General features: G+C 37.3%; 1 protein-coding gene across 1 annotated transcript; it reads right to left on the reverse strand.

The window, feature by feature from the left end:
• Positions 1–26,079, reverse strand: mccc2 (methylcrotonyl-CoA carboxylase subunit 2). Its single transcript, XM_041788282.1, has 17 exons — positions 25,867–26,079; positions 23,914–23,980; positions 23,652–23,736; positions 23,220–23,321; positions 22,554–22,681; positions 21,030–21,142; positions 20,067–20,180; positions 19,743–19,807; positions 17,758–17,857; positions 17,574–17,669; positions 16,143–16,215; positions 15,977–16,053; positions 10,545–10,611; positions 7,456–7,612; positions 4,803–4,917; positions 3,935–4,020; positions 1–432 (listed from the first exon to the last, which is right to left on the reverse strand). Exons 1-17 carry the CDS (start codon positions 25,996–25,998, stop codon positions 315–317), a joined length of 1,695 nt encoding a protein of 564 aa, XP_041644216.1. The 5' UTR covers positions 25,999–26,079; the 3' UTR covers positions 1–314.

The raw sequence follows: 26,079 nt of genomic DNA on the forward strand, positions 1-26,079 counted from the left end.
CATGTTTTCACATTTTTATAGTTCATTATTTACATAAGTAGATTTTTTTTAAAAATCCATCGACATAGGGAAGAAAACAGTTGAGTACAGTTTGCATTTACACTGTTGCATTTACACAGTTAAGGCACAGCTTAGAATATTAAGAAATGTCCCACAACAACAGCACATGATCCAATCATGAGGATCCATCCTTGTGTAATCCTACTGTAGTGATTATTTTTTGTTCTCATTCTGTTCAGCAAAACTACAAAAACTAGTCAAAGTACAGTACATGTCCAGTTCTGAGACTAACACCTGTACCAGTTAAATCAGCGTTACATCCTGAACACTCCAAACCGTGTCTTCTTCATTGGTGCATTCAGCGCTGCGCTGAGGCTCAGTCCCAAAACCAGTCGAGTATCAGCAGGGTTGATAATCCCGTCATCCCACAGTCTGTTAAAAATAAATAAAAGCACATTACTCTTCTCTTTGTAGCACCTGTGAAAGTTTGTGATCTAGATTTTGTGTTCCTACCTCAGAATAACTCTTACACTTAAATCCCTTGCAGAGGTTTAAAAAGGGATTTCTTCCTTTCTCTCTGCAGTGAAGTTTACTCTGTTCTATCTCCTTTCTGTGTAGTTTCCTCTTAAAAAAATCTGCTTTTTTTAAATGTATGCACAGTAAAATTTACTTTAATTTTTGGAGTGAACTGCATTTGTGAACACAAACAAACACATTATATAGAACAATACTCCAGACTTTTTCCTGCCAGCCCAAAAGTAAACTGTCTGCATGATGTCAAGGTGAACTGATGTTTTCACACTGCAGGTCATTTCAGGAAAACACACAATGAAAGACTATATGGAGCTAATGACATTCATATCCTGTGACTGCTGGGCGACCAGTTCTATCTTCATGCAGAATAAAACAGTAATACTAGCCCTGGACAGAATGAGAAAACATGCAATGTCTTATCATATTCTTCAATACTGTGAAGTGTGATAAATGCATAAAAAGTAAAGGTTGCGTATTACTTAAGACTTACAATTTCTACAGTATGTGTGACTTAAAATTTGCCAGCTGCACTATATCTGTTGGCAAGCTGTTTCTCTTGAATCCAAAACAAACCAAGAGATAGTCTCTCACTCCTTAATTGGCACCAATTAATCTATAGCCAGCTGATATCTTGAGCTTCATTTGGCTGCATCAGCATGGAGTAAAGATGGAAGTCTCCTCAGCACAAAACGCATGAAAGCCCACAGAAAACTCCAAATGAAAGTCAAGTGGGCTTTCGTATGTTTTTTCCCCAAGGAGAGGCTTCCATCTAGCCACTCCCCCATAAGCCCATATAGATGGAGGGCTGCAGTAATGGTTGTCCATCTGGAACTTTGTTCCACGTCTACATGGGATCTCTGGACCTCAGTCAGAGTGACTACTGGGTTTTTGGTCACCCCTCTTACAAAGGTCCAACCAGCACTTGGAATAGTCCTGATCAAATCTCCTCCATTTTAAAAAATATGTAGGACCCTACAGTCTAGAGACTTTAGTGCAGCAGGATTTTTTTTTGGAGCCTTCTCCAGATCTGTGCCTTGAAACAATCATGTCTCTGAGCTCTGAAGGCCCTTTGACCTTATGGTTTGTTACTTGCTCTGAAATGCCTTCAGGCCTTCTATAGAGAGGTGTGTGCCTTTCCAAATCATGTCCAATCAATTTAATTTACCACAGGCAGACTCCAATAAAGGTGTAGAAAAATCTCAGCAAAGATCCAAAGAAGGGGAGGTACTTGAGCTAAATCTTAACTGTTTTTGCAAAGGGTCTAAATACATATGTCAGTGTGATATTTCTTTTATTATTTTTTTTTAAATAAATTTAGAAAAATGTCGACAGTCCTGTTTTCACTTTGTCATTATGGGGTACTAAGTGTAGATTGATAAGGATAAAAATGTTTTTTTCTTACGGTACCATCAGGCTGCAACATAACAAAACAAAAAAATGAAGGGGGTCTAAATACTTTCTGAATGCACTGTAAATGCCTAAAAATACTTAGACTGCAGTATCAATGAACTTGTGACTACCATAATTGTGTGGCCCTACCCATTTATCTGCTCACCTGTATGTCCTTTAACATATTAGTTAATACTGTAAATATGTCCAAAAGCCATCACAGCATAATACTCTTGCTTGTCAATTTTGGATATGTTGTGTGAATATTACATTGCGACTTCTGTGAATCATTTTTACATTATGTTCGTTTTGTGTTTCAACTTGCCACTTTGCCTCTTTTTTTTGTTGGTATTCGGTGTCATGTTCTTAGAATCCATGCCCTGTAATGCGTGTATTGAGGCATTCATTTAGATTGACTGGGCCAGGTAATAAGTTTGGTTTTAAAACACAATTACATGCAGAATATTTTATGTTTGTCTAGTCACACTAGGTTTAGGGGTGCTGTTCTTTTGTTGTTAGGTTTGGTTGCCAGTGTAGTCATTTAGGATTTCATTTCTTTTCACCAAGTGGTAAGTTAGTTTTCTTACAACACTAGTTAGAGTTAGGCTGTTTTATTTGGTTATTAGTTGAGCAGCACTTTGATATTGCCTGGCCTGTTAATCTGTTGCACAATTTTACTTCTTTTGTTAAAACTTTATTTACCAACACTATCTGGTTTTATGTTACAGCTTGTTAACCTTAATGAGCTGGGAGGTAACAATGTTGTATATGTTATATACCACAAACAGAGTGAGACACACCTCATAACTTCCGTGTGGTTTAAATATTCTGACTTTGAAAGTCATTAGCATGCTCAAATTGAATAAATGAGAACCACACAAATGCAGATATAGTATGTCATAGGGCTGCACAATTAATCATGGTTTCATTGTAGTTTCAAGATGAGCATTTGCTAAAAACAAATCACAAAAGTCTGACTATCTAACAATGATTAGGAAAAAGTTTATAAGCAAGCAGTACTTTTTCACTCAGTATGTGTGCATTTACCTGTTGGATGCCCTGGTTATTTCCACGCTATTTCAGTGCAGTCAGATGAAACTCAAGCTAAATCAGCTAAGCTCAGGTTAACTGGTGCCAGTTCAGCAGCAAACAGATAACTGCTTTTTGATTTAGAAGAAACTTGTTGAAAATACAGTGACTGTGTTTAAAAGGAAGTAGCAGCCATTAGACAAACGATTGGTTGCATATAGCAATAGGCACCAATTATTTTTTACTATGTATCACACTTTGTATCACTATCGCAATATAAACCGATTTTACTGAACATCATATGTTTTTTTAAACCATGCAGACCTGATACGTTTGTTTAAATCACCTCATCCTACACAGCAGAAAGAATGGAAAAGGCCAAATTTGCAGGTTGAAAAAAAAATTCACAATTTAGGATTTCTCCATATCAAATCCTTCTATTTATGAGATCTGTGAGCAGTGGTGCTGCGAGTTCTCTCTTTCTCTTATTGTTTGATGTCCAACATGGTTAAAATATCTGAAATCTGTCTCACTCTAAAAAGTAAATCACCTACCAGCTCTTAAGCATTAACATGTGATTCTCCAGCATATGGTGAACTCGTTCGATAAAGGTCTATCAGGTAATTTGTGCCCTGCTCTTTACACACCATAAAAATAGCACAGGACTGAATGGAAAGCAAAGATGGCCCATTACTATAGAACAACAACAAGGCATCTAATGGAGGAAAGAGAACACTCAAGCCACATCACAGCGTCACTCCTCAGGCATGAAGAGTGTTTGTTTGTGGTTTCTCAGTTCTTGGAAGAAGACGGATCACATGATGTATGGAAATCAATAAAAAAGAAATGCTCCAGGCATGATAATGTCACTTCACTAAGAGCTTTGTCTCAGTAATGACATTTCAAAAAACTCCATTCAAAGAGCTAATTTTCATACACCTTCCTGAGACAAACAGTTTGATGAGTCAGCACAAAACCTCACCTGGCACTAGAATAATATGGACTGCCTTCTTCCTCAAACCGACGCACGATGGGCTCCTTCATGGCAGCTTCTTGTTCAGCCGTAAACTGTGAATAAAATGTTAAAATGAAACAAATGGCACATTTGTATGTAACCAAACATATTTAAGTAATGAGGACCTGCTTCTAGTGCAGTTTAACAAGAAAAACATGACATCATAGCCTTTATAAAGTTTTGATCCACCGCAGGGCTGCTGTATCAGATAATATCAGCTTTATCTGACAATATTTTATCCAGTCATGAGAAAGATTGGATTATCCTTCTCGTAACCAGCCCCCTCCCTGCATTCTTCTCAGAAATATATCAAATAATGGAAGATGCTGATGTTCCTACATTTGTCTTACAGTCACTTTCAGTCCATTTGTTCAAGAAATTATAGGACTTTCAACAAGTTTTTAGTTTGTTGCTGATTTTTTTTAGGAATCACTGACTATTTAGATATTTAGATGTGCATTACAAAAAATGTGATTCTCTTCTTTTGCTACCCTTTATTTTTTCAACAGCATATATTATTACACCACATTTTACATCACTGATTAAAATACCTGTTGGGCCATTGATGAGAGGGGTCATTTGAAGCTATTTCTGCACTTTGAATACGCCGATAACTCTTGACAGTTAAATTACAGTCATTTTGTGAGTGCTTTATAAAGGCTTAGTCGTCACTATAACTCTTGGCACATATATAATTTAAGCTCTGTGCAAGTGCAAATTCATATAATCAGCAGAAGGAATCCATAGAATTTACGCCTTTGGCAGAAAATCTACAAAAGCTGATTTAGCCGTTCCTGTGAAGCTGAGAAGAAAAGATGATAATTGTAAATATTACCTCCTTTCCCTCTCGTGCCCTCTGATCCTTGGTGATGGTGGCCAGGACGGTGGCTGCCTGCTCCCCACCCATCACAGATATGCGGGAATTTGGCCACATGTACAGGAACCGAGGGCTGTGAGAGGAATATTAAAAAGATCTTTGAGGAACTTTTATTTTTTTGGCCTTTATTTATACAACTGATCTGTTTTCTAATCCTAACTTGTGTGAGCAGTGTTCTGAAAATAAAAAAAAATAAAAAAACTCCTACTGTGAATATTTTGTGAGAAAATTGAAAACAAATTCATGATCAGGCACCACCACAACTTTAACGTAATGTGTGTCACTCAGCAGGGAATAATGCTAGAGCACTTTCAGACATCAGCAATTTCAGTAAGAGCCACAGAGAAGAGGAACTCAAATCTCACCCATATCAAAGGCTGTACAAGCTTTAGTCACTTATTTTGTATTTGTACTGCTATTGCTATTTCAGGTAAAGAAACTTGAAACATGGCTCTTGGGACACAAATGGCCTAGTGGTTTGGTTGCACCCCATGTACAGAAGCTAATTTTCCAGGCAGGCAGCACAGATTCAAAGCTGGCCTGTGGCCTCTGTCCTTTGAGTCATTTCCCGCTCTCTCCCCTGGTTTCCAACACTAACTTGTTAAAATCTCTCTGCCCAGGGACCAAGATGTAAATTAGCACCCTGGTTTAATAGGTGTGTTTTGCATGGAACTCCACATTTTTGGTGGCATGCTGTTATAGTCTTACTTTGAAACTGACACAGTGGCAGTGACAGCAGGTGTTCAGTCAACAAAACAAAATTAAAAAAACAAACACATAAATACCTAATGCTTTTTTCTTGACCTGTTATAGACAGAAATAGATTGATTTCTCAACAAAAACTAGGTCATAGTTAACCCTGCTCTTCAACATAATTAATGTACCTATGAGGGTTGCTCCTTGCTGATGGCTATTGGTAATCAGCTGAGCTGGGAGGAGATATAAATCCTGTTTCAGACTGGCTGCGTGTTTGCTGTGTGCCAGTGCACGCTCCAGCTCCTACCAATGTGGCATTCACACCAGGCGTGAGTCTGCTGCATGTTGGCTGCAACAACCTCATTAAACAGACACATTTAAGCTTGTGGCCTTCATCTGGGTCATCAAGAAACAGATTTCATACATATTTTACCAATACAGACATGCATGCAGACACATGAGACATGGCGCACATGCAAGCAGTCGGAAAGCCCTGACTTGTTAACATGTAAATAAACTGAAAATGAAGCCGTGTCGCTGCCAAGATGTGCATCTCACACGTCCAGTCAGAAATGAACTAAAGGAGGGGGTTGGTATTGCTTAGTTCAGTTGACTGTGTGTCTGCGAAAGGTCAGCCCTTTCAGGTGAATTTGTTTGTTTTTTCATTAATACCAGCCTTACATCTACTATTGTCATTAGAAATGTGAAACTGAATCTAGAGGAAACTCTACTCTTAACTGCTATAAATACCAATATCAGTCCACATTGTATCATTATCGTCTTAGTAGCTAATGCTAACATTACAATGTTCAGTCCTCCATCAATGAAGAAAACAGAAATCTCTGTTCTCTTCAAGACTCTCTTTATCCTCCATGCACCTTGGAAGTTGGTGAAGTTGTGCCAGATTTAACCACTTCAGTCTTCTATCAACCGTAGTTATTACTGCTGATTCTTTACATATTGCTATTACTGATGTTTTTGCCAGTTATGAATAGCTACCATGCAAATAAAGATTGATTTGATTCGATCCTTCAGACCACTTTATCTATCCCATCATTGAGTGACTCTCGAGTTTTATTTGTTTTTGGTCCTATTTTATGTTTGTCTATCATTTTGTGGTTGTTGGTGTCAGTAGGGAACTCTCAGAAATCCACGACCCATTTGTAGTTTGACAAAAAAAATATTTCAAAACACAGTCCTTTGTGAATTTCCCCAGTTCGCAACCCATTATTTGTTTTGTGTGTCTCCATGGAAACAACAGTTTCAAAGAAGTATCAATATTAATTTCAGCCTATTCTACAACCAGAAAAATACTCCTCACAGGAGCCTTAAAAAGAACCACTTTGATTATGCAAACATTAGAAACATAAATCAATGATCAACTTACAAAACAACAAAAAAATCCTCAAAAAGATCTGATACTTAAAGCTATAAGCTAAAAACAAACCACAACAAAATGTGAAAACATAGGCAGAGGTACGCACTTCTTAGTAAAGTCCAACTGATGGTGAGTAACAGCATAAATTGTCCAAAATCCTTCAGCAACTGTGGCTGTTTGATTTTTACACATGAATGCTTGCCATTGGTTTTCTTAATTTATGCAAATTGATGGAAAACAAAAAGGAGAAAAAGCTGAATAAGAGGCAGATGAGAAAAGTTCAATTCAATTCAATCCTTCATTCTGTCACCAGCGTGTGCTTCTAATAGAAATGGATGTTGTTGTTATAAAATGTGTTTTAAGCACTGAAAAGGTTCCAAGCTGAATATTTTCTGCAAAATAAAAGGTCACTTCTACATCCATGGTCACCTGAAGCATATTATTCTGTTTACTTACAAAAACATTTCAGACACAGTTAATGATCTCCATATTTATGCAATAGGTGCCAAAACAGACTGCTCATTCATTTCCTCATACCTGTAGGCTCTGCCACACATGCCGTAGTTTCCTGCACCATAAGAGCCGCCGATTATGACTGTGATCTTGGGCACGTTGGCACAGGCAACCGCAGTCACCATCTTGGCTCCATCCTTGGCAATTCCTCCTGCTTCATACTCTCTGCCCACCATGAAGCCTGAGATGGAGATTTAGAGAATAGATGGCAAACAGAGGCTGGGTTTACTGTGCTATCATCTGGGATCACAGTCAACTCAAGTGGGTCTAAAAATAAATGTTTACTATCAAACACGTGATGTGTCACAGGTTTCATCGCACATTCATAAAACACAATTCTGAAAATGTACCTTTGAAGTGCTCCACAGTCAGCAACATCAACATCAAAACTAGTTGAATAAGACCTGATTTTGAACACATGATCTCCTAAAATCAAGTTTGATTCTATACACCATCTACTGACAACATTTCTGTATACCCCTAAATCTGTTTGGAATGAAATAACTACAGTGCATTCAGAAAGTATTCAGACCCCCGTTATATTTTAGTGTTTACTTATGTTGCATTCTACAGTCGAAAAAAATACTCCCATGAATCTACATTCAGTACCCCATAATAACAAAGTAAAAAGAGCATTTTATACATTTTTGCCAATTAATCAAAAATAAAATTCAAACATCGTATTCATAGAAGTATTCAGACCCTTAGCAAATACATTTGAAATTTAGCTCAGGTTCCTCCTATTTCTCTTGATCTTTTGCTGAGAGGTATACCTTGATTGGAGTCTACCTGTGGTAAATTAAATTGATTGGACATGATTTGGAAAGGCACACACCTCTTAATTTGAAGTACTTACTTCTGACAATACACAGAGCCAAAATCAAGCCATGAGGTCAAAGGAACTGCCTGCAGAGCTCAGACTGGATTGTTGCAAGGCACAGATATGGGGGAGGCTGCAAGAAAAGTTCTGCTAAACCGAAAGCTCCCAAGAGCAATGGGACGGAAGAAGTTTGGCACAAACCAACTCTTCCAAGAGTTGGTCATCTGGCCAAAGTGAGCAATCGGGGGGGAATGACCTTAGTAAGAGATGAACAAGTATTCTGAGTCACACTGGCTGAGCTTCAGACATCCTCTGTGGAGATTGGACAAAGTTCCAGAAGGAGAACCATCACTGCAGCCCTCCATCTATATGGGCTTACGGCAGAGTAGCTAGACAGAAGCCTTTCCTCAGTGCAAAACCCATGACAACTGGTTTTCCCTGCCTGCTTGCTTGCCTGCCTGCCTGCCTGCCCGCCCGCCCACCTACCTATCTACCTATCTACCTATCTACCTATCTACCTATCTGTCTATCTATCTTATGGGGTACAGAGTGTACTTTAATGAGAATAAACATATTTTTTTTTCAACTGTAGCATCAGGCTGCAACATAAGAAGAATGAAACAAACAAAGGGGGGTCTGAATAATTTCTGAATGCACTGTATGTCAGCACCAGTCTTTCTGTCTTCATAGTCAGAGGAGCACAGCCCATTTACCTCCACAAGGTTCTTCTGCTGTTCTTTTGTGGAAAATGTTTAAAACTGCTTTCTTTGTGTCCCTGAACTTTCCTGATAAGACTGCACAACCCATTATGCCCGAGATGAATTCTTTCTTGCAAGTAGGATAAAGTGGGTTGAAATTTCATCTTTGCTTTGACTGGATTTCACACATCACAGCAAAATGACCTTGGACAAATGTAGCACCAATTCCAAATTCTTCCATTCTTGCAATTCTAAATTTAACAACTTATCAAAATTCTGAAAGAAAAAAAAGCATTTCTGATGCATTTTAACAGTTACAAAATGGCTGAGTTTGGCTTTTAGCTATTCAGATCTGATTTTGACTTAAACTCCATAAAGATCACATTTTGATTTTATAATTCAAATGTCATATTTCTATATATGCATTTATTTTGAATAAATTTTGTATTTTTCAATATTAGAATATATATCCCAGATAGAAAAACTACAACAACTGTATTTTTTCCCAAACCATTCAGCCCCAAAACACAGGTTGTCACAGTAACCATTAAAAGAAACCCAATGCTAAAGGTAGTTGTTAAGTGTCAAATGACAATGAATAACAATGCTCAACTGATTTTACATTTTTGAGATCAGTTTGTAAGGGAAAAAATTGATACCAGAGGGAGATTAGGTACTTTTTTAAATCTTTTTTTGATAGGACAATGGACTGGGTAGGAAACCAAGGAGGGATGGGGTGGGGAATGATACGCAAGAAGAGATACAGGTCAATCTACAGGACTATAGCCTGCGTACGCACATGATGAAATCTAACCACTCAGCCAGGGGTTAAGAAACAATACCTTCAGGTGAAATTATCCTTTCATTTTTTTTTTAAATTACAATACAATAGAAAATATCATAAATTCAATTGGATTTCTCAAAATTATTCCTTATTTTAGCAACAATTATAACTTTGCCTGGCTAGCTGGATAGATAGACAGGTGATTTTACTGACACAAATAGAGTTTCTGGTTTGTTTTTGTTACATTTTCATCCATCTTCTCTTCAAGTATACACAAACCCCTTAGCATAAAATGTATTTTTGCATTGAAAAAATAAAGATGAATGGGTTTTGACCCTTGTTTGCAAAGTTCTGGTTGTGCGAGGGCACATGAGGGGTGTATTCTGTCATTTTTTTAAAGAGTATATAGCATCATTATGCACTGACTCCAGACCGGATTAGTGTCTGCCCAGTCCTGATGCTCCGTTACTTTCTGCAGACAGAGTTTAATGCATAGTAAACAGTGATGTTGGAGTCTGATCTGTTACACAAACATGAATGTGAAGACACAATTCACCCAAAGCATTGTTTTTGCATTATGCATTTTGAAAAGTAAGCTCCATGACAAAACATAAACCCGTACTACTAAGTCAGTGATAGGCCCATATCTTCTCTCCATATATTTGTCAGCCTTTAAAAAATACCCCTTTGGCTGTTACTGTTTTTCCTCTGAACTGAGCTGATTAAATAATGGAAAGAGAAAAAAGAAATCAAACAAAAACTTTAAATGTCACAAATCTCCAAACACAAGATATGAGATATTCACACTGACCTGTAATGTTTTGAAGAAAAATAAGTGGAATGTTTCGCTGGCAGCACAACTCGATGAAATGTGTCCCCTGAAAAGAAATGCAAATATTCTGTGAATCTGATGAAGAACAAGTGCCTGGGGGATCAAACACATAAATGTGTGATAACCTGGACCAACAATCACGGGATGAGAATTATTTATATTTTTGGGCAGGGTGATATACTATTCCTGTCAGAATATAAGCATGTAAGGGGGGAAATTCTGACAGCATGCATGCAGAACAGCCTCAGGTATGAGTCAATGTCTACAACATATTTTTGCTTCTAGAAGAAGCTTGAAACTTGTCGTTCAATAGGCTGGATCAAACTTTGCATTAAAACTGAGAACATGGTCATCAGACCATTTCACAGTGTGTACCTTTTTTGTGATATCCTCTGACGTTAGGCCAATCAGGATGGAAATCTATCAACTTCAGAGGGAGGTAATTTTTGTTTTTGCTAGACTTCACTTTGAATGAGAAGGAGCTGAATGGCGAGCAGACTTGCTGCACAACAGAAAGCAGCCAGCAGCTGCTGCACAGGAAAGCAAGTACAAAAGCTGAGCACTGTGTGAAGATTTCTCATTTCCATATACTTTGTATTGCTGAATTGCTAAGGTGTTTTCTTTAGTGGAGCAGTTAAATCTTTTGGGGCGGTTTTCTCTGCTGCATCCTGCCATGCATCTCAAAGAATAACATAAGTTTGAGACATTGTAAAAGACGGTTGTCTATTGGAAACTGTCGTAGGTGAGAAATGATCTATCAGTTTGCTTGCACATTCATGCACAGTACAACAGAAGAAATGTAATCTTTTCTCTGTTGCTTTCCCTATGACAAACACCTGGGGAAAAGCTTTTAACAGTTGCCAGGCATGTCTTAAGTGGTGATGGCGTGGCCTTAAAAACACATCTAGTATTGATTTTTTCTGATAAAATCTCAAAGCATGTCTACTCCACATCTGAGTCTAATACACTGCATCAGTCTCTTTCAGAGTAATTTCTCTGATGAGGTACCTATGCTCGTGCTGGAACATTGAGACCTTGCAAAAAAAAAAAAAAAAAAGAATAACAGAAACCCTTTTTTTCAGGTCAAGCCTGTAATCTGATTCAAAATGTGTTTGAAAAATGTATTAGGCCATAATCAAAAATTCAGCTCCTCATCTGTCTGAGCCTGTGTAAAGTTCAGCTCTGTTCACGGCAGATTGCCTTGCAAATTAAGTGAATTATATTGAATGAAAATCAAGATTGTCTCTTGTCCATGGTTTCTAAATGTTACGTTATTACAATGCCATTCATCAGAGATGGCCCTGACAAGTGCAATTTGAGAGCTGATTGTATGAGAGCACCTTGAATGTGGAAGGTCAGTAATAGCCATGTACGAAGTCTAAAGCTCCCCATGAGAGAAATACTGGCTGCCGCCGTTGTAGGCAGCAAATCTCTGAGGAGAATAATTTGTGAACTGCTTCAGTTGAGTGTTTTAGTCCTTGACATTTAGAGACACACTGCCAGTACGATGCTACTGCTCTGAATATTCAACACGACTGATGCTTAGTTTTTACTCTTCACACAGCTGTGCTCGTCCGTCTATAATAATGCAGGACTGAAGGATGTACAGTGAGACTGAATGTTTTGTGGAGGCAGATGCAAAGCTAAGCTCTACAGATGATGTTGTGAACACTGTGAGAACTTTGAAGATCCATTCTATTATGGAAAACACATTTTTAGTATTACTGTACATATAGTTGAGTGACAAAAAGATCTAACTATTAACAGAATGTCAAATAAGCCAGCCCAGACTTTTGTCCATGGTATGCCTATGTCTGAAAACACAAAATCTGATGGTTCAGAACCTGTGCTCCTTGCAAAGTCACAATGGGAGTCAGAACAGTACCTACCCATTACCTGGAATCTCCCTCTCAGTCCACATGAATACATAGCTGTAGGGGCGGGGTGAGAAGCAGCTCATTTACATTTAAAGAGAAAACACCAGAACCAAGTGGTCTGAGAAAGGCTGTTTAGAGCTGGTTTTTACAGGGTCAAAAAAAACTCAGCTGAGGCCTTATCCATATTTTATTTTGACCACGGCACAGATGTGTCATTTAGACCAGTGGTTCCAAGCCCGGGGTCCAGGACCTAGGGGGGTGCAGAAGATCTCAGGGGGAGCACAAGGCTTTGTCTGCCCTAAAACTATCAACATTAGATTTGAATGTACTGAATAAAGTAATGATTTTATTTGTATTCAAGAGTTTAAACAAAAGTCTTTGGTCAGAAAAATATGCATCGACCTACAGTGCTTAACAAATTTATTAGACCACTACCCAAAGTAAGGTTTATGCCACAGCTGCCCTAAATTAACAGCATTGCTAATTACCAAAATCATTTTTTATGTTTCTGCAATGATTAATACACCTATATGTAGAAGCTCTTTAACCCAAATGATATTTTTAATGCTAAAATATAATTATTATTGTTATCCATGAATTTTCAAAGTTACTGATTTACAAAAAAAAATGTAAAAAATAGTGAAGCACATTATTACTTCTTGATTAATATGTCAAATTACAGTTATTTTCTTGTATTGAATTGAACATTGGTTGAATGTTATGCTTGATTAATTTCTGACCTCTCAAGGAAGCCAAGTGAGCTGGCTCAAATTTGGGTACAAAAAGGTGAATTCGGTTTGAAATTCCTCATTCCTATTCAAAATGGTAAAAACGTGCTCACTGAAAATGAAAGAGTCTGCATTAAAGCACTTCATGATGCTGGATGGTCTCTGAGACAAATATGACAGGTGGTTTTTTCAAGTTGGGGGTTGCTCTGAGGGGAAAAGGTTTTTTCTTTGGTGACCCACTTCTTAGAACGTACATGCAATCATGACCCAACAACTCCACTTTCTGTACATTATTGCTGATCAAATCTGCCTTCTGCTCTACCCTTGGCTGGTTGGGTGAGGTGATGGCTGGTGCTCACATATAGCATTAATTACCGACTCAGTCTGGTTCTGATGTGGCGTATTCTGTTTTACAAGTCTGGAAGAAGCCACCTCACTTCCACCACATAGGCTTTCTTTGTATGCTTGACCCCTTGGGCCTTCAATGGCTCCTTGGTCTAGAACAATGCATTTCTTTTGTTATTAGCCAAGCATCAGATGGCTAGTAAAGCCTTGTTTTGTGTTTTATTATGTTGGAGAGGGTGAGTGTTATAGGGTTTCAACTAATTTCCCAGCCCTATTGCAGATATATATGTCACACTAAATAGTGTAAACATTAAAGTCTAAGTGAACAACCAGCTCAAAGTTAACTCTGCCCACTTCCAGATTAAAAAAAAAAAAGCACAGCAAGTGTGCAGTTTGGTATTTAGAGGAGGGAGGGGATGTTTTTATTTTTGTTTGTTTTTTCAAAGGACGGGGTTTCCCAGATGAAGTTGGAATGACAGTGACGTCCCCTTGCCAGAAAGTGACTCAGAGTCCCGCAGCACTGCTGCCTCAGAGCGATCTTTTGGGGTGGAGGATTTTTCCCTTGAAGCAGGCTGTGGAGTCGGGGCGGACCGGGTTGGTCCTGGGCTCTGCCTGTTTGGGCTGTTGCCTTCTGCACCAGCGTTACTAAAGCCCGAGCTCTCAGAGCCGAGGCAGTGCAGGTGCAGGCAGGAGAGGATGGGAGTGGTCTCTGGATGGTAAAGTCAGCTAGAGGTGGTAACATTCTACCTTTTATATAAAGTTTGTGATGGTTTCTATGTCACAGAAGCCACGCCTTTTCAGAATAGATTTTTCAAAGCAGATGTCCGTTTGAACTAATTACAAGTCGTAAAATGACGATTTTTAACAGTTTGCTGCAAATGTCAGAAATAACACCAGCATTGATGTGTTTCTTCATAGTTCAGTCAGATACTTCAGTGTACAGCTGAAAAAAATGTTAAAGTGTTCACTATTTCTTTAATAAAACTTAAGTCTCTTGGACCCAACTCTTGGTCACGAGCCAGATTTTGGGAATGAGTGATTTAGACCAGTGGTTCTCAACTGGTCCGGCCTCAGGTCCCACAAATATCTTTGATGTCAAATCACGACCCAAGTCCCAAAAATTTCAACAATGCATGTTTAGCAAAAAAAATGTTGTGTTAAGATCTTAGAGAAACCAAATTTATGATAGGAAAAAGACACAGGACAAAACTGACTTGTTTTAAACCCCTTTCACCATGATAACGTGTAAATTTTAGCCAATTTTCAAGAGATCTTGAGAAATTACGTTATTATCTTGGTATAAAGCAGCTTTTTTATTGCAAGACAAGAAGATAAATGAGTCTAAACATTGAAAAAACATTTATATTTACCCATTATCACAATAAAACAGAGAAAAACTAGAAAAGCACTCGGAGAGCGCAGACCTCAGCCATTAGCCCTATCTCCCAATAGTGAAGAACCCTTCAAAAAATTCCTGGATCCGTCCCCTTGTGCCCCCCACCACGGCATTCGCCCATTACTCCCTTCCCTCCAGATGGTGATCCAGATCATTCCCAGAATCTAATTAGTTCTTCCTTATGCCATTCCTGAAAATTTCATCAAAATCCGTCCATAACTATTGTAGTTATTTTGCTAACAAATGAACAAACAAACTAAAAAACAAACAAACAAACCCACCGATCACATAACCTCCTTGGCAGAGGTAATAAAAGGTATGAATGCATGGTTTTCATAGACTTTTGCCGCCATTTTTTTCCAGACACACATTAGCGACCCACTGAAAACTGCACAACCCACTTTTGGGTTCCAACCCACCAGTTGAGAACCACTGCTTTATACTACCGAGGACAGTTTTGAAAGGTGGAAAATGGGTATGATACGTCACTTTTAAATCTTTGAATGACAGTTTAGGGATGCACAGTGTTGCTGTTTTTTTTATCAGCCATTATGATTGTGGATATTTTTCCTAACTTTCTTATTGATTACTGCTAAATGCTCATATCTACCCCCTAATTTCATGAAATCTTTCACAGAATGAATCATCAGAAAAATAAAATCTAATGGCTATATAAATCATGTTTCTCTTTATGTGATAGCAGAGGCAGGAGCAGATAAAAGATGCATTCTTTCCAAAATACCCTAGTTATGCTTGGAAAAATAAGGAAAGTTCAGTAATTTACAATAACAGAAAAATGACATAAAAAGCCTTATGTATGCTGTATTAAACATTTTAAAAGGTACATACTGCCATCTACTGGATTAATGTAAGAAGTGAAAAGCCTTAGATCATCTAATCAGTCAAAAACTTGAATTAAATACCAAAAATCAGAATATAAACTCATCAGCCTGTCATATCTACATTTTTGTCCAAAAATAAAGTTGATACTTTGAGCGTATCTGGACCAGTAACAATGTGTCTGCTTTATACTAATAGTAATCTTTGGATACATCCGATTTTTACCTTTTTGGCAGACTCTGAAAACAAGACGCCATTGTTGCCGATGATTCCAACGGGGTAACCAAATATTCTGGAAAATCCTGAAGAGAAGAGTGAAAGCCGTAAGGTCAGTGGATTTTATAAGAAAAAAAGCATTACAGGGTTTAAAAAAAAAAAAAAAAAAACATACCTGTGACAAGTGTGTCTCCGTAGAAAGCCTTGAACTCATCAAATTTACTGCCATCTACAATTCTGGCGATGACCTGTAATCAAAAATATTTTTGTTTTGTAGGTTTATTGTTTACATGTCACAGGGCAAGGCTGCTAATACTCTGTTTTTGTTACCAATCCAAAGACACTTGTTTTGTCAAAACTAGGCATTCCCTGAAACAACCTGGCATTTAATTATTTGGATAAAATGAACAGGTACAAAAATTATTTGTTGGGGACTCTTCACAGACGTTGCTTAGGAGGTATAATAAACCTAAAGCAAAGAAAGTACAAACTAAAGCATTTGTTCATGGTATGAAAGAAGCTTCAATCAAGCGCACGGTGCAGTTCACTGCGGGTGTTTTTTAGCTTCTGGGTAAAACTGAGCTCTGCAATGGTGGTATAAAGATAAAAGACAACAAATTTACATACAAGACTGGTGAAGTAATAATTAATCAATTCATGGTGAGTGAAATGAAATGACTATCTGCCTGTGGTTATGATAATTCAATTGTCCTAATTGTTGTTTTTCAAGCCAAAGTGTCAAATATTAATTTATTTCAGGCTAAGCTTCTTACACAGAATGATTTTCTGCTTTAACTTGTCATTTTTAGAACCAAATGATTGGTTTTGGGGTTTTGTTTTGGGAAATAGTAATGGCTTTTTGTAATTTGAAAATATTAAGTCTTAACACGTAATTGTTTCATTTTAAAAGAAAAAAGAAAAAAGGAGGAAGTAGCTGCTTTAGTCCCCCTATATGATAATTGAACATTACAAACAGTATATAACACCAGCAGACTGTTAATAACTGTGTGTAGTTTTAGAGATTCAAAGTCACCCTGTGTTAAAACCCTGCATAATATCAAGATGCAGGTATTTGATCGTGCCAATACTGATCTACACTACAAACAGCTTGACATTTTAACAGTAAACAGAAATTCTTGCTCCTGGGTCCACATGAGGAAGCAAAGGCAAAGACTTCAAACCAAATGAAAACACCTGGAAAGGCCTGCCAAAGAAAACAGAGTGATTGATGTCTTCTGTCTGTTATTGACTCCACTCCTGAGAGAGACCTGACAGCTTGACATTATTTACAGTGAAGTCTGAACCTGTAAAACCAAGGTTTGTTTCTATCAGTCATAATTCTTTCACATACAAACAGAGCGACTCAGGTCATTTAGCTTAAATAATCAAATTATCTTGTTTTCTGTTTGTAATACTACAAAAATCCTATTTATGTCAATGCTCTATAAAACAGCACTAACATACATACATTTGGAAAAAATGCCATTGAGTGTGAACTAGGTGTAACTTTTTACAATATATTTGGTTCTATAAAGCATTTCTTTTTTAAGATTAAAACATTTTTTCTTGCCATTTTGAGAAAATGAACTGGAAACTGGACCAATACCTCTCTGATATCAAAGTTGCGTTTTAAATTGTCTCCAACGATGCCATAGAGTTCATCTGCTGGGTAAAGTGGTGCTTCAGTCGGCTCTGTGGTTACCTGGAAGACAGACTGCATGTCAATGGAAACCGCAGACAGCTTCACCTTACGTGAACAAGAAAAATGTAAGTGTCATCTCTGAACTGACCTCAATGTTCTTCTTGTAATTCAGGCTCCTCACAGCTTTTCTTGCTAAATGGAGAGCGTGGTTATCATCTAAAGCATAATGATCTGTCACACCTGATTTTCTGTGGAAACAAAAACACAGTATTACATAATAATAACTCATAAAATTGATTCTATCATACGACCTTTCTTTATCATGAAAACAGCTCTTTAACCACTTTAGTCAGAAAGTGTGAAACTATACTCTTTCCTTTAGTGGCTATTTACTGGTTTGAGAAAGATCTATTAAAAGTTCAAAAATAAAGAAATAAAATTAATGCTACATGGAAAAGCCTGTACTTTTACTCTGAACAACAAGCTCAATCACATTAATGCCTTAATCTAAAGCCCACTTTAACTTTAAAGCTCCTTTTTACTGTAAATTTCCAAAAGCTTTCCACAAGATGGGATGCGATGTGCAAAGACTATCCACTTTCAAAGTGAAAACCAGGGCTGGGGAAATTAAAGGAAATTTAGATTAAATCGCAGTATGTCCTACTGCAATTTCCAAATTGCATAAAGTGAAATATTTTTTACCTTAAATGTGTTTCAAAATACCAGTTTAATGACTTAGATCAGGCAGAGAACATGTTTACACAATGCTCTACACAACATTCAAGTGTTTATATTTTCTGGAACAGTTAGCAAAAAAATCCTATTTTCCCTGTCTTTCAGGTGTAGTTTAATCTACCAAATATTGTGTTCATTGTAAAATAAAATAACTTTTTGCGTGTTTGTAGAGAAATATACAAATGAGGAACTGGGAAAATAATTGCATATTAAATTGCAATCATTCCACTGGGGAGGAAAAATCTCAATTAGGTTGTTTTTCCTAAATAGTGAAAATACAATCCAGACTAATGCCTTGTCTATGACATTATACAGTCTAAAGCATTGGTTCTCAACTGCTGGGTCAGGACCGTCTTTCCAATGGTTCACGAATGTGTGCCCGAAAAAAGCATCAAAAAGTCTATGTGCAAAAGCCTAAAGTGGACATACAGTAAATTCAAACATATATTTTAGGTTTTGCTGCAATGATGAATCAATTTCAGTATTGGTCTTGAGATTTCTATTGTCTAATGTATCTCCTTTTATTTGGTTGACACAGCAGGTTGTCTCAAGATAATGAGGAAATTCCTTGAGAAATTACCAAATTTTAATGCTGTCTACAGAAAATTTAGTAAAATAAAGTTTAATGTGCATGTCCTTTTGTAAACATGTAATTTTTTACACATTTTTTTGTCCTGACTCTTTGTTTAGTATGCTTTTTTTCCATTTAGGGTCCAAACTGCTACATTTTTCTTAAATGGATTTGAGTAGTTAAATATTGTCAAAAATGTGGGTCCCTTTCCCTAAAGGAGGTGGTGGGTCCTGATTCCTGACCAGTTGAGAAGCACTGATCTAAAGCAGTGGTTCCCAATTGGTCTGACTTCAGGACCAACCACCTCCTTTAGGGAAATCAGGACCCAAATTTTTAAAATTTTCAAGATCCCAAAATTATTTCACAAAAAATGTTGCACTTTGATTGAACACAGTATGACTGAACAAAGAGAAATGACAAAACAAAGTACAAAATTACAGAAGCCCTCAGAGGATATGCCTGCATACATTTGATTTGTATCATTTTCCTATGATAGCATTTAAATAGGGCTAATTTTCAGAGACCAAGGCATTTTTTTCAATAACACTGGAAGACCAGCTTGGTTATCACAGATATGCCCACAATCAATAAACTTTAGTTTATGGATTCATGTTGGCTCAGAGTTTCTGTACATCACATTTTTGCCACATTTGTTTTCTAGATACACATTTTTAACCCACTGAAAACAGCTAAGAGACCTACTTTTAGGTCCACAATCAACAGTTGAGAACTATTGATTGCAAGAGCCCATTTCCCTCCATAAACACAGCTGAAGCTTAAATCTCATTAAAACTGAATAAAGTAATCAAAATGCTGTTTCTTCATACTTGCAGTGAAGATCTGCACCACCAAGGTCCTCTGCAGAAACCTCTTCCCCAGTGGCAGCTTTGACCTGTAAAGACGAAACGAACTCTGAAGACTCAAACAATCAATCAAGAACAATGTCAACAAAGTAATGCCACAACTTTCAGTGGACTGTTATCGACCGCGCAGCTTGAGTTAAATTATTGAAAGTGTGTCATTACACTCGTTCTTATTTATAACTTTCATAAAAGTTTGATGTTTTTTGCAGAACTGGATTATCAGTCAACATAATGCTCTTCACATTTACAATAAACTCATACAATTCTCTAACAAATAACTTAACTGACCAATGGAGGCCCTCCGAGGAAAATCGTCCCTTGTTTCCGCACAATTATACTCTCATCTGCCATGGCAGGGACGTATGCTCCTCCAGCAGTGCAGGAACCCATCACAACAGCAATCTGGGGAAAAAATAAAAAAGTCAAATATTTACAGAAACCTAAAACTAGAAACATTAAGAAGTTTGCTTTAAAATACAATCCTGATTTCCACCAGCAGATCATGAAACCATGCCTTAGCTCAACTTTGCTTTAGTTCTCACCCAACAGACATTCAGATTCAGACTTTAAACTTTACCTTGGCCTTGTCCTCAAAGCTGCAAAATAAAGATTTTAATTTCAATGTAATTAAATACAGAATAATGGCCACTAGCAGCTTGGACTTTAATTGGTAACAAAGCAATCTAGAGGTAAGTCCAGGAGCAATAGTGAATACGGTCAGGGGGGAAGTAGAAAGATGCCACAGAATGAAAAACCTTGAATAATGAATCGTTAGAAAAATCAGGAGAGACAATATTAGCATACATTAATGGGCTTTCAGTTTGTTGAAGCTAGAAAATATATTCAGTTGTGTTTATCACTCTCGGGTCTACTAGAGAGGCAAGAGGACAAGACCGGACTTTTCTTCAGCACCTATCACATTTATCAAGCTCTAAGACTGTTTTTTTTTTTTTTTTTAACAAGGAGGTCTCTTTCTCAGCAGTAAAGAGCAAGATGGAGTTTATTTCTTCTGGCAGACAATAGAAAGATGAATAACCCACAGCAGTGCAGTTCATTTCAATTTACTATCTCAGCTCTCTCTGGGATCATTCTTCAGATAGCACTCTCAGCTTCTGAGATCTGACCCATGAATCAACCCAAAGCTTTGCAAATACAATACATCCAAAAAAAGGCTACAGAAAGCACAGACAAACAATGTGATATATGGTCAGTTTGTGAAATACAACGTCATCGATCAAGCATTAACATCACCTGTGAAATCCCCTCTGAGGAGAGCCGGGCCTGGTTGTAGAAAATGCGTCCAAAGTGTTCTCTGTCTGGAAAGACGTCAGCTTGTCTGGGTAGATTAGCTCCTCCAGAATCCACTAAAAAAGCAAGGATCCAAATATTTAAAGAACTGTGTAATTATTAACAACATCTGAGCTCTGGTCATGTTTATTACAGAAAACCGTTGTCCACAATCAGTGAATTTATATATAGTTAGAAAAAGTCAAACCACTGATAGTCCAACTAAAAAATACGTGTACAAATTTTAGTCTGACTTAAAGGGTGATAACTCAAATAAATTAAAGTTAGCCTTTGACACCCAGATAATATAGCTCAAGATTGATTCTCTCTTACATATCTGCACCTTAACTAGACCACACTGGGCAAAGTGATCTACAACTGCTCCATGAGCTAGTGGTGATGCATTCGTCTCATTTGTGAGAACCTGAACAGTCAGCACACAGAGATGTCCTTTTAGGGTCTGTAATTCTGGCAGTGGCAGCATACAGACCATGACAAATGCATTTCAGGACTCAGTTTAAGTCCTGACACCAAGTGCTGCAACACATTTGTTGACTGTACACTGGCACTGCCCAGTATTAAAGACTTAAGCCCAGTTAAGACCAAAGACTCGTGACAAGACGAGTTGAAACTTGCAATATTTCACTCTGCAACGTTCTAAACACCTCCTAGTTCACACTGCTGCGACTGATGGAAGACAATGCACTGTTTCCATGGCAATGACTATCACATACACTTAGGCTACTTTAAAGTGTTTTATTTCTTGAGTTACTGCTGAATAAATCTGTCTCTACACCAAGGAACGGGACTAACATTAACTGTTTTTGCATGTCTTTTTGTCGTCATGATCATGCCTAAAACTTAAATCATATATGGGTATATGAAAGTAATTTATTGATAAATCCTCCTTGTTGTCAACATCATAGCACAGCAGTGAAAGTTAACGGCACATATAAACAGAAAAATATTTTGATGGCTCAGTCTTGTTATAACGAAGATATCCACAGAGAATAATTTATTTTCCTCTGACAGGTTTAGCTCTTACACCATCTCATAGCGCTGCACGCCCTTTATGCTTTGTTGATCACATCTGAACCACAGTAAAGCACAGATTATACACAAAATGTGTAGAGTTGTATCTTTATCCATGTTTTCACTATTTGACATACCACTGGTTAGCTGCTTGCTAACTAGTTGGCAAGGTCAAAAGGAAGAGGGTCAACAGTAACAAGCCTAAAGGGGTCATATCACCATCTACTGAGTCAGGGACGAACATGCTGCAACACAACATATAACCATAGCTCAACTTTACTACACAGGTAAATGTATAAAATGGTCAGATGTTATCTTTCCCAGGGGCCCTTTTTCCTTTAAATTGCCTGCAGAGAACACCTTGTAAATTAACTTTTTATATAACTGTGATGTTAAAATGTGGGTTAAATACTTCCTCTCCATTTTACCCAATCAATACAAACATATAAAACTCACCTAAATAAATGCATGGTAGGTGGTTCTGCTGAGCTATTTCTTGTGCACGAAGGTGTTTCTTCACTGTTACTGGGTAATAAGTTCCTCCTTTGACAGTCGCATCGTTCGCAACAATCACACATTCCACCCTTTGAGGAAGAAAAACAGAAAACTGTCAGGTACAGGTGGTGTGCTGGAGTCAATCTCATTTGAATTTCACAGAGACCCATGAAGAAAGCAACAAGCGCCTCATGTAGTTGTTGCTGATTTCTGTTTTTTGCAAACTATTTCATAAATAAATTCAGCATTAATAGGACTGTAAAGTTCTGTTTTGTAGGACAACAGCTGATCATTTTAAATTGGAAATCATGTTTTGATAAATCATCCGGGTGCTTAGCTAATAGAAATGTCAGAAAACAAACAGATGTCTGTGAAATTTTCATTTGTCAAGAAGTCCACAGTGTCCTGTTCGTCTGACCATTTAAGTTACACATAAATTAAAGATAAATCTATAATCCAAATAATTCACTATTCCTTTTATTGTCTATTGATAAGTAAAAATTAATCTAATAAAAGTTGTAGATTTTATGCAAATAACTTTGCATTAATTAAATACATGTTGAAATCATTTAAGATGTCAGACTTTTAAAAATAAACACATTAACAGGAGATGATCACAGTGCATACCCTGAAACTCGACCAATCCCTGTAAGTATACCGCCAGCTGGGACTTCTTCTTTTCCATACAGGTTATACGCTGCAAACTGAGAGAATTCCAGGAAAGGGGTCCTACAAGAAAAAAATGATAATGTTCATTTATTCATGTTGTGCTTTTTCAATTAAAAAACCCTTTATAATGTTTAAATTTTCAGTTTTTGAGCATGAAAGTGTGGAGAAAATGTTTTTTAACCGTAAGATGACCGTAATGCTTTCCTTCTTTCTTTGCTCTCACTGTAGCCAAAAAATGTCTACGGCCTTCTGTCTACCCAGACCATTTTTAATGCAATGACCCCAAGTTAAGGTCCTTCAGATCTTATGTATCCCAACTGATGGGAATGACTCAGACAGACATGAATTTCTACCACATCTAAAAGCAAAGATGGAAGTAGACAGAACTACCCTGGATCCAGCAGTCTGTCTATGCGCTCTCTCGGAAGGAGTTTCCCTCGAGAAGTATGAAGTCTTCTTGCTTTTTCTCCCCCACCTGGATAAATAGAATAAATAGTATGTTAAGAAATAATTGGAACATTTTTGACAGTGTAATAATCTTAAACAGGTAGCTTGTATCAGTTTAAAAGAAAAAGTAAGGTCATCACATAGTAAAACAGAGATAAATTTAACTTCAGGGTAATATGCAATCTCCTTGTATCATCAAACTTACCCAATCTAATCTTCTCTGTGCGGCTTTTAAGCTCATCAACAAGGACTTTCATTCGCTCATAATTCTCCTGAAAAACAATAAATGTTCTGCTGATAACGACTTGTGGTAGATTGATAATCACATTAATAAGAGAGAAACTACTGGCAAAGTTAATGTTGGCTGCTGTTAAGCAACCTTGTAGGAAAGCCATTTATTCAAAGAAAATCAAAGTTGAAGGCTTCATTCAACAATTCACATTCTATTCATAGTTATATAAATTAATAGTTAAATAAATTAATAAAAGAAACATTTAGTGCATTGAGTTAAATCTATAAGCCTTTACAATAACCTGCCACATGACCAAGTTTCCTTATGTACAAAAAAGTACAACAAACTACTCATAAACAAGATTTACTAGGCAAATAATATGTAATGTCAGATTCTTGAGTGCATAAAGTCTTAGCTTAGTCTTAATTTAATAGATATATTCATGCTGTATTTTAAATAACTGTCTCAGCAAACTTGTAATACAGGGAATATACAGAAAATGGGACAATGGTGACATCCAGTGACATATTCTGTTGTTGCACCTTGTTGGTTCCTGAATGAGAACATATTGTACCTTTAATGCAGGGTGGTGTGCAGGAAGGTAGGTAGGTACTTAATGCTCTCTAGAATCAAATCCACAAACAGTGAAAAAACTAACCCTTACGTTCCCTTACCTGCATCAACAGTATACCTCATAATAAGAGATAAGAAATGAGGATACCAAAGTGGTCATTTTCAGGTGTTAACGTTTTAAAACAGGTGTTGTTTAAGGAGGATTTTGTAACAGTCATTCCCTCATGATGCCACAGAAAGTAATTTCTGCCTAAGACCAGGAAACTTTGAGACTCTGTCTGGGTCTGGCCTTGAATTGAATAAATCAATCAAATATGTGTTCGTCAGTGAGCGTGTGCAATGCTTTTGCAAAACTGGATCAAAGTGTTTTCACTGGGAATGATGTGTGATATTCGAGCATTTGTGATTTTGAATGTATATAACTTAGAGGTGGAAAAGTACCAGACCATTGTAATAAAAAGTCAAGTTCTTTTGGTTGAAATTTACTTAAGTAGAAGTAATAGTACTGGCTTATACATCTACTCAAGAAAAATCAAGTCATTTAAAGTTCAGAGTATTGAGTACTGAGTAGCTACTTTGATCCCCAAGCAGCTTTCAAGGTGAATATAATAATTCTTTAATACTCTTAAGAAGAAAAAAGGATGTTTAATACAAGGTGTGACTTTACCTAAAAAGACACAAGAGCTGTTTTTGGAAGAAATGTGGAATCATTCTCTCGCTATTTGCTACTGACGTCATGTGTTGTGGAAGTCAAACTTTTAACCATTTTCCTACTGTTGGCAGGAAGCTTAAACCTTTGTCTTTCACTGTTTATTTTTTACTTAGTACTGTATGCTTTTAAAAATTTAAGTATGTACAATACTTCACCCAAAGTATACTTTTAAAAAAGTAAGATAAGTAATATTATTAGAAGTATTAGTAATATCATTAATAATCCTATTCAGACAGTTTCTACTTCGTAGATTCACTAACTTTATGAAGCACCAGTTATGAAGTTGAAAACGTAAACATATATATATATATATATTAGTGCAAAAGCTTTGCTGAAACCTGCTCAGGGACGCAGGTAGCATGCTGCAAAGGGGTAATCCAGCTGTCAGACTAATGTGATGATGCTAAGACCTTAGCTGATGCTACACACAGTAACAGCTCAAGGTTCTGACCTTCTGTAACCATTAACCTCGCTACAATAACAATATGTATTGGATGGACCATCAAATAAAAGCTTGAACTTAGCTGACATAGGTGTAACACATGCATGTCAGGTAAGCCGCCTTCCTGTATTGATTAAACCGTTCACGTTGACATTAGCAGCGACTACTAGTGTAACGGATTAGCAACATGCTAGCATACCTGATAATCAGAAGATTGTTTATCCGGTTGAGAGCCGAGCCGAGCGACTTTATCGGCATGATAAGATCTTGTGGCCACCAAAGGAAGACTCCTGCATCGGACTAACCACGGTCTGGCTGTCTGTAGAAGCATGTTGATTCTCACTTCTGGATAAACAGGCAGATGTGAGTTTGCTAGCTAACTTAGCAGTGTTCTTCTTCCACCGTTCATGAC

The sequence above is a fragment of the Cheilinus undulatus genome, linkage group 5 (assembly GCF_018320785.1).
Source record: "Cheilinus undulatus linkage group 5, ASM1832078v1, whole genome shotgun sequence".
NCBI classification, from domain to species: Eukaryota; Metazoa; Chordata; class Actinopteri; order Labriformes; family Labridae; genus Cheilinus; species Cheilinus undulatus.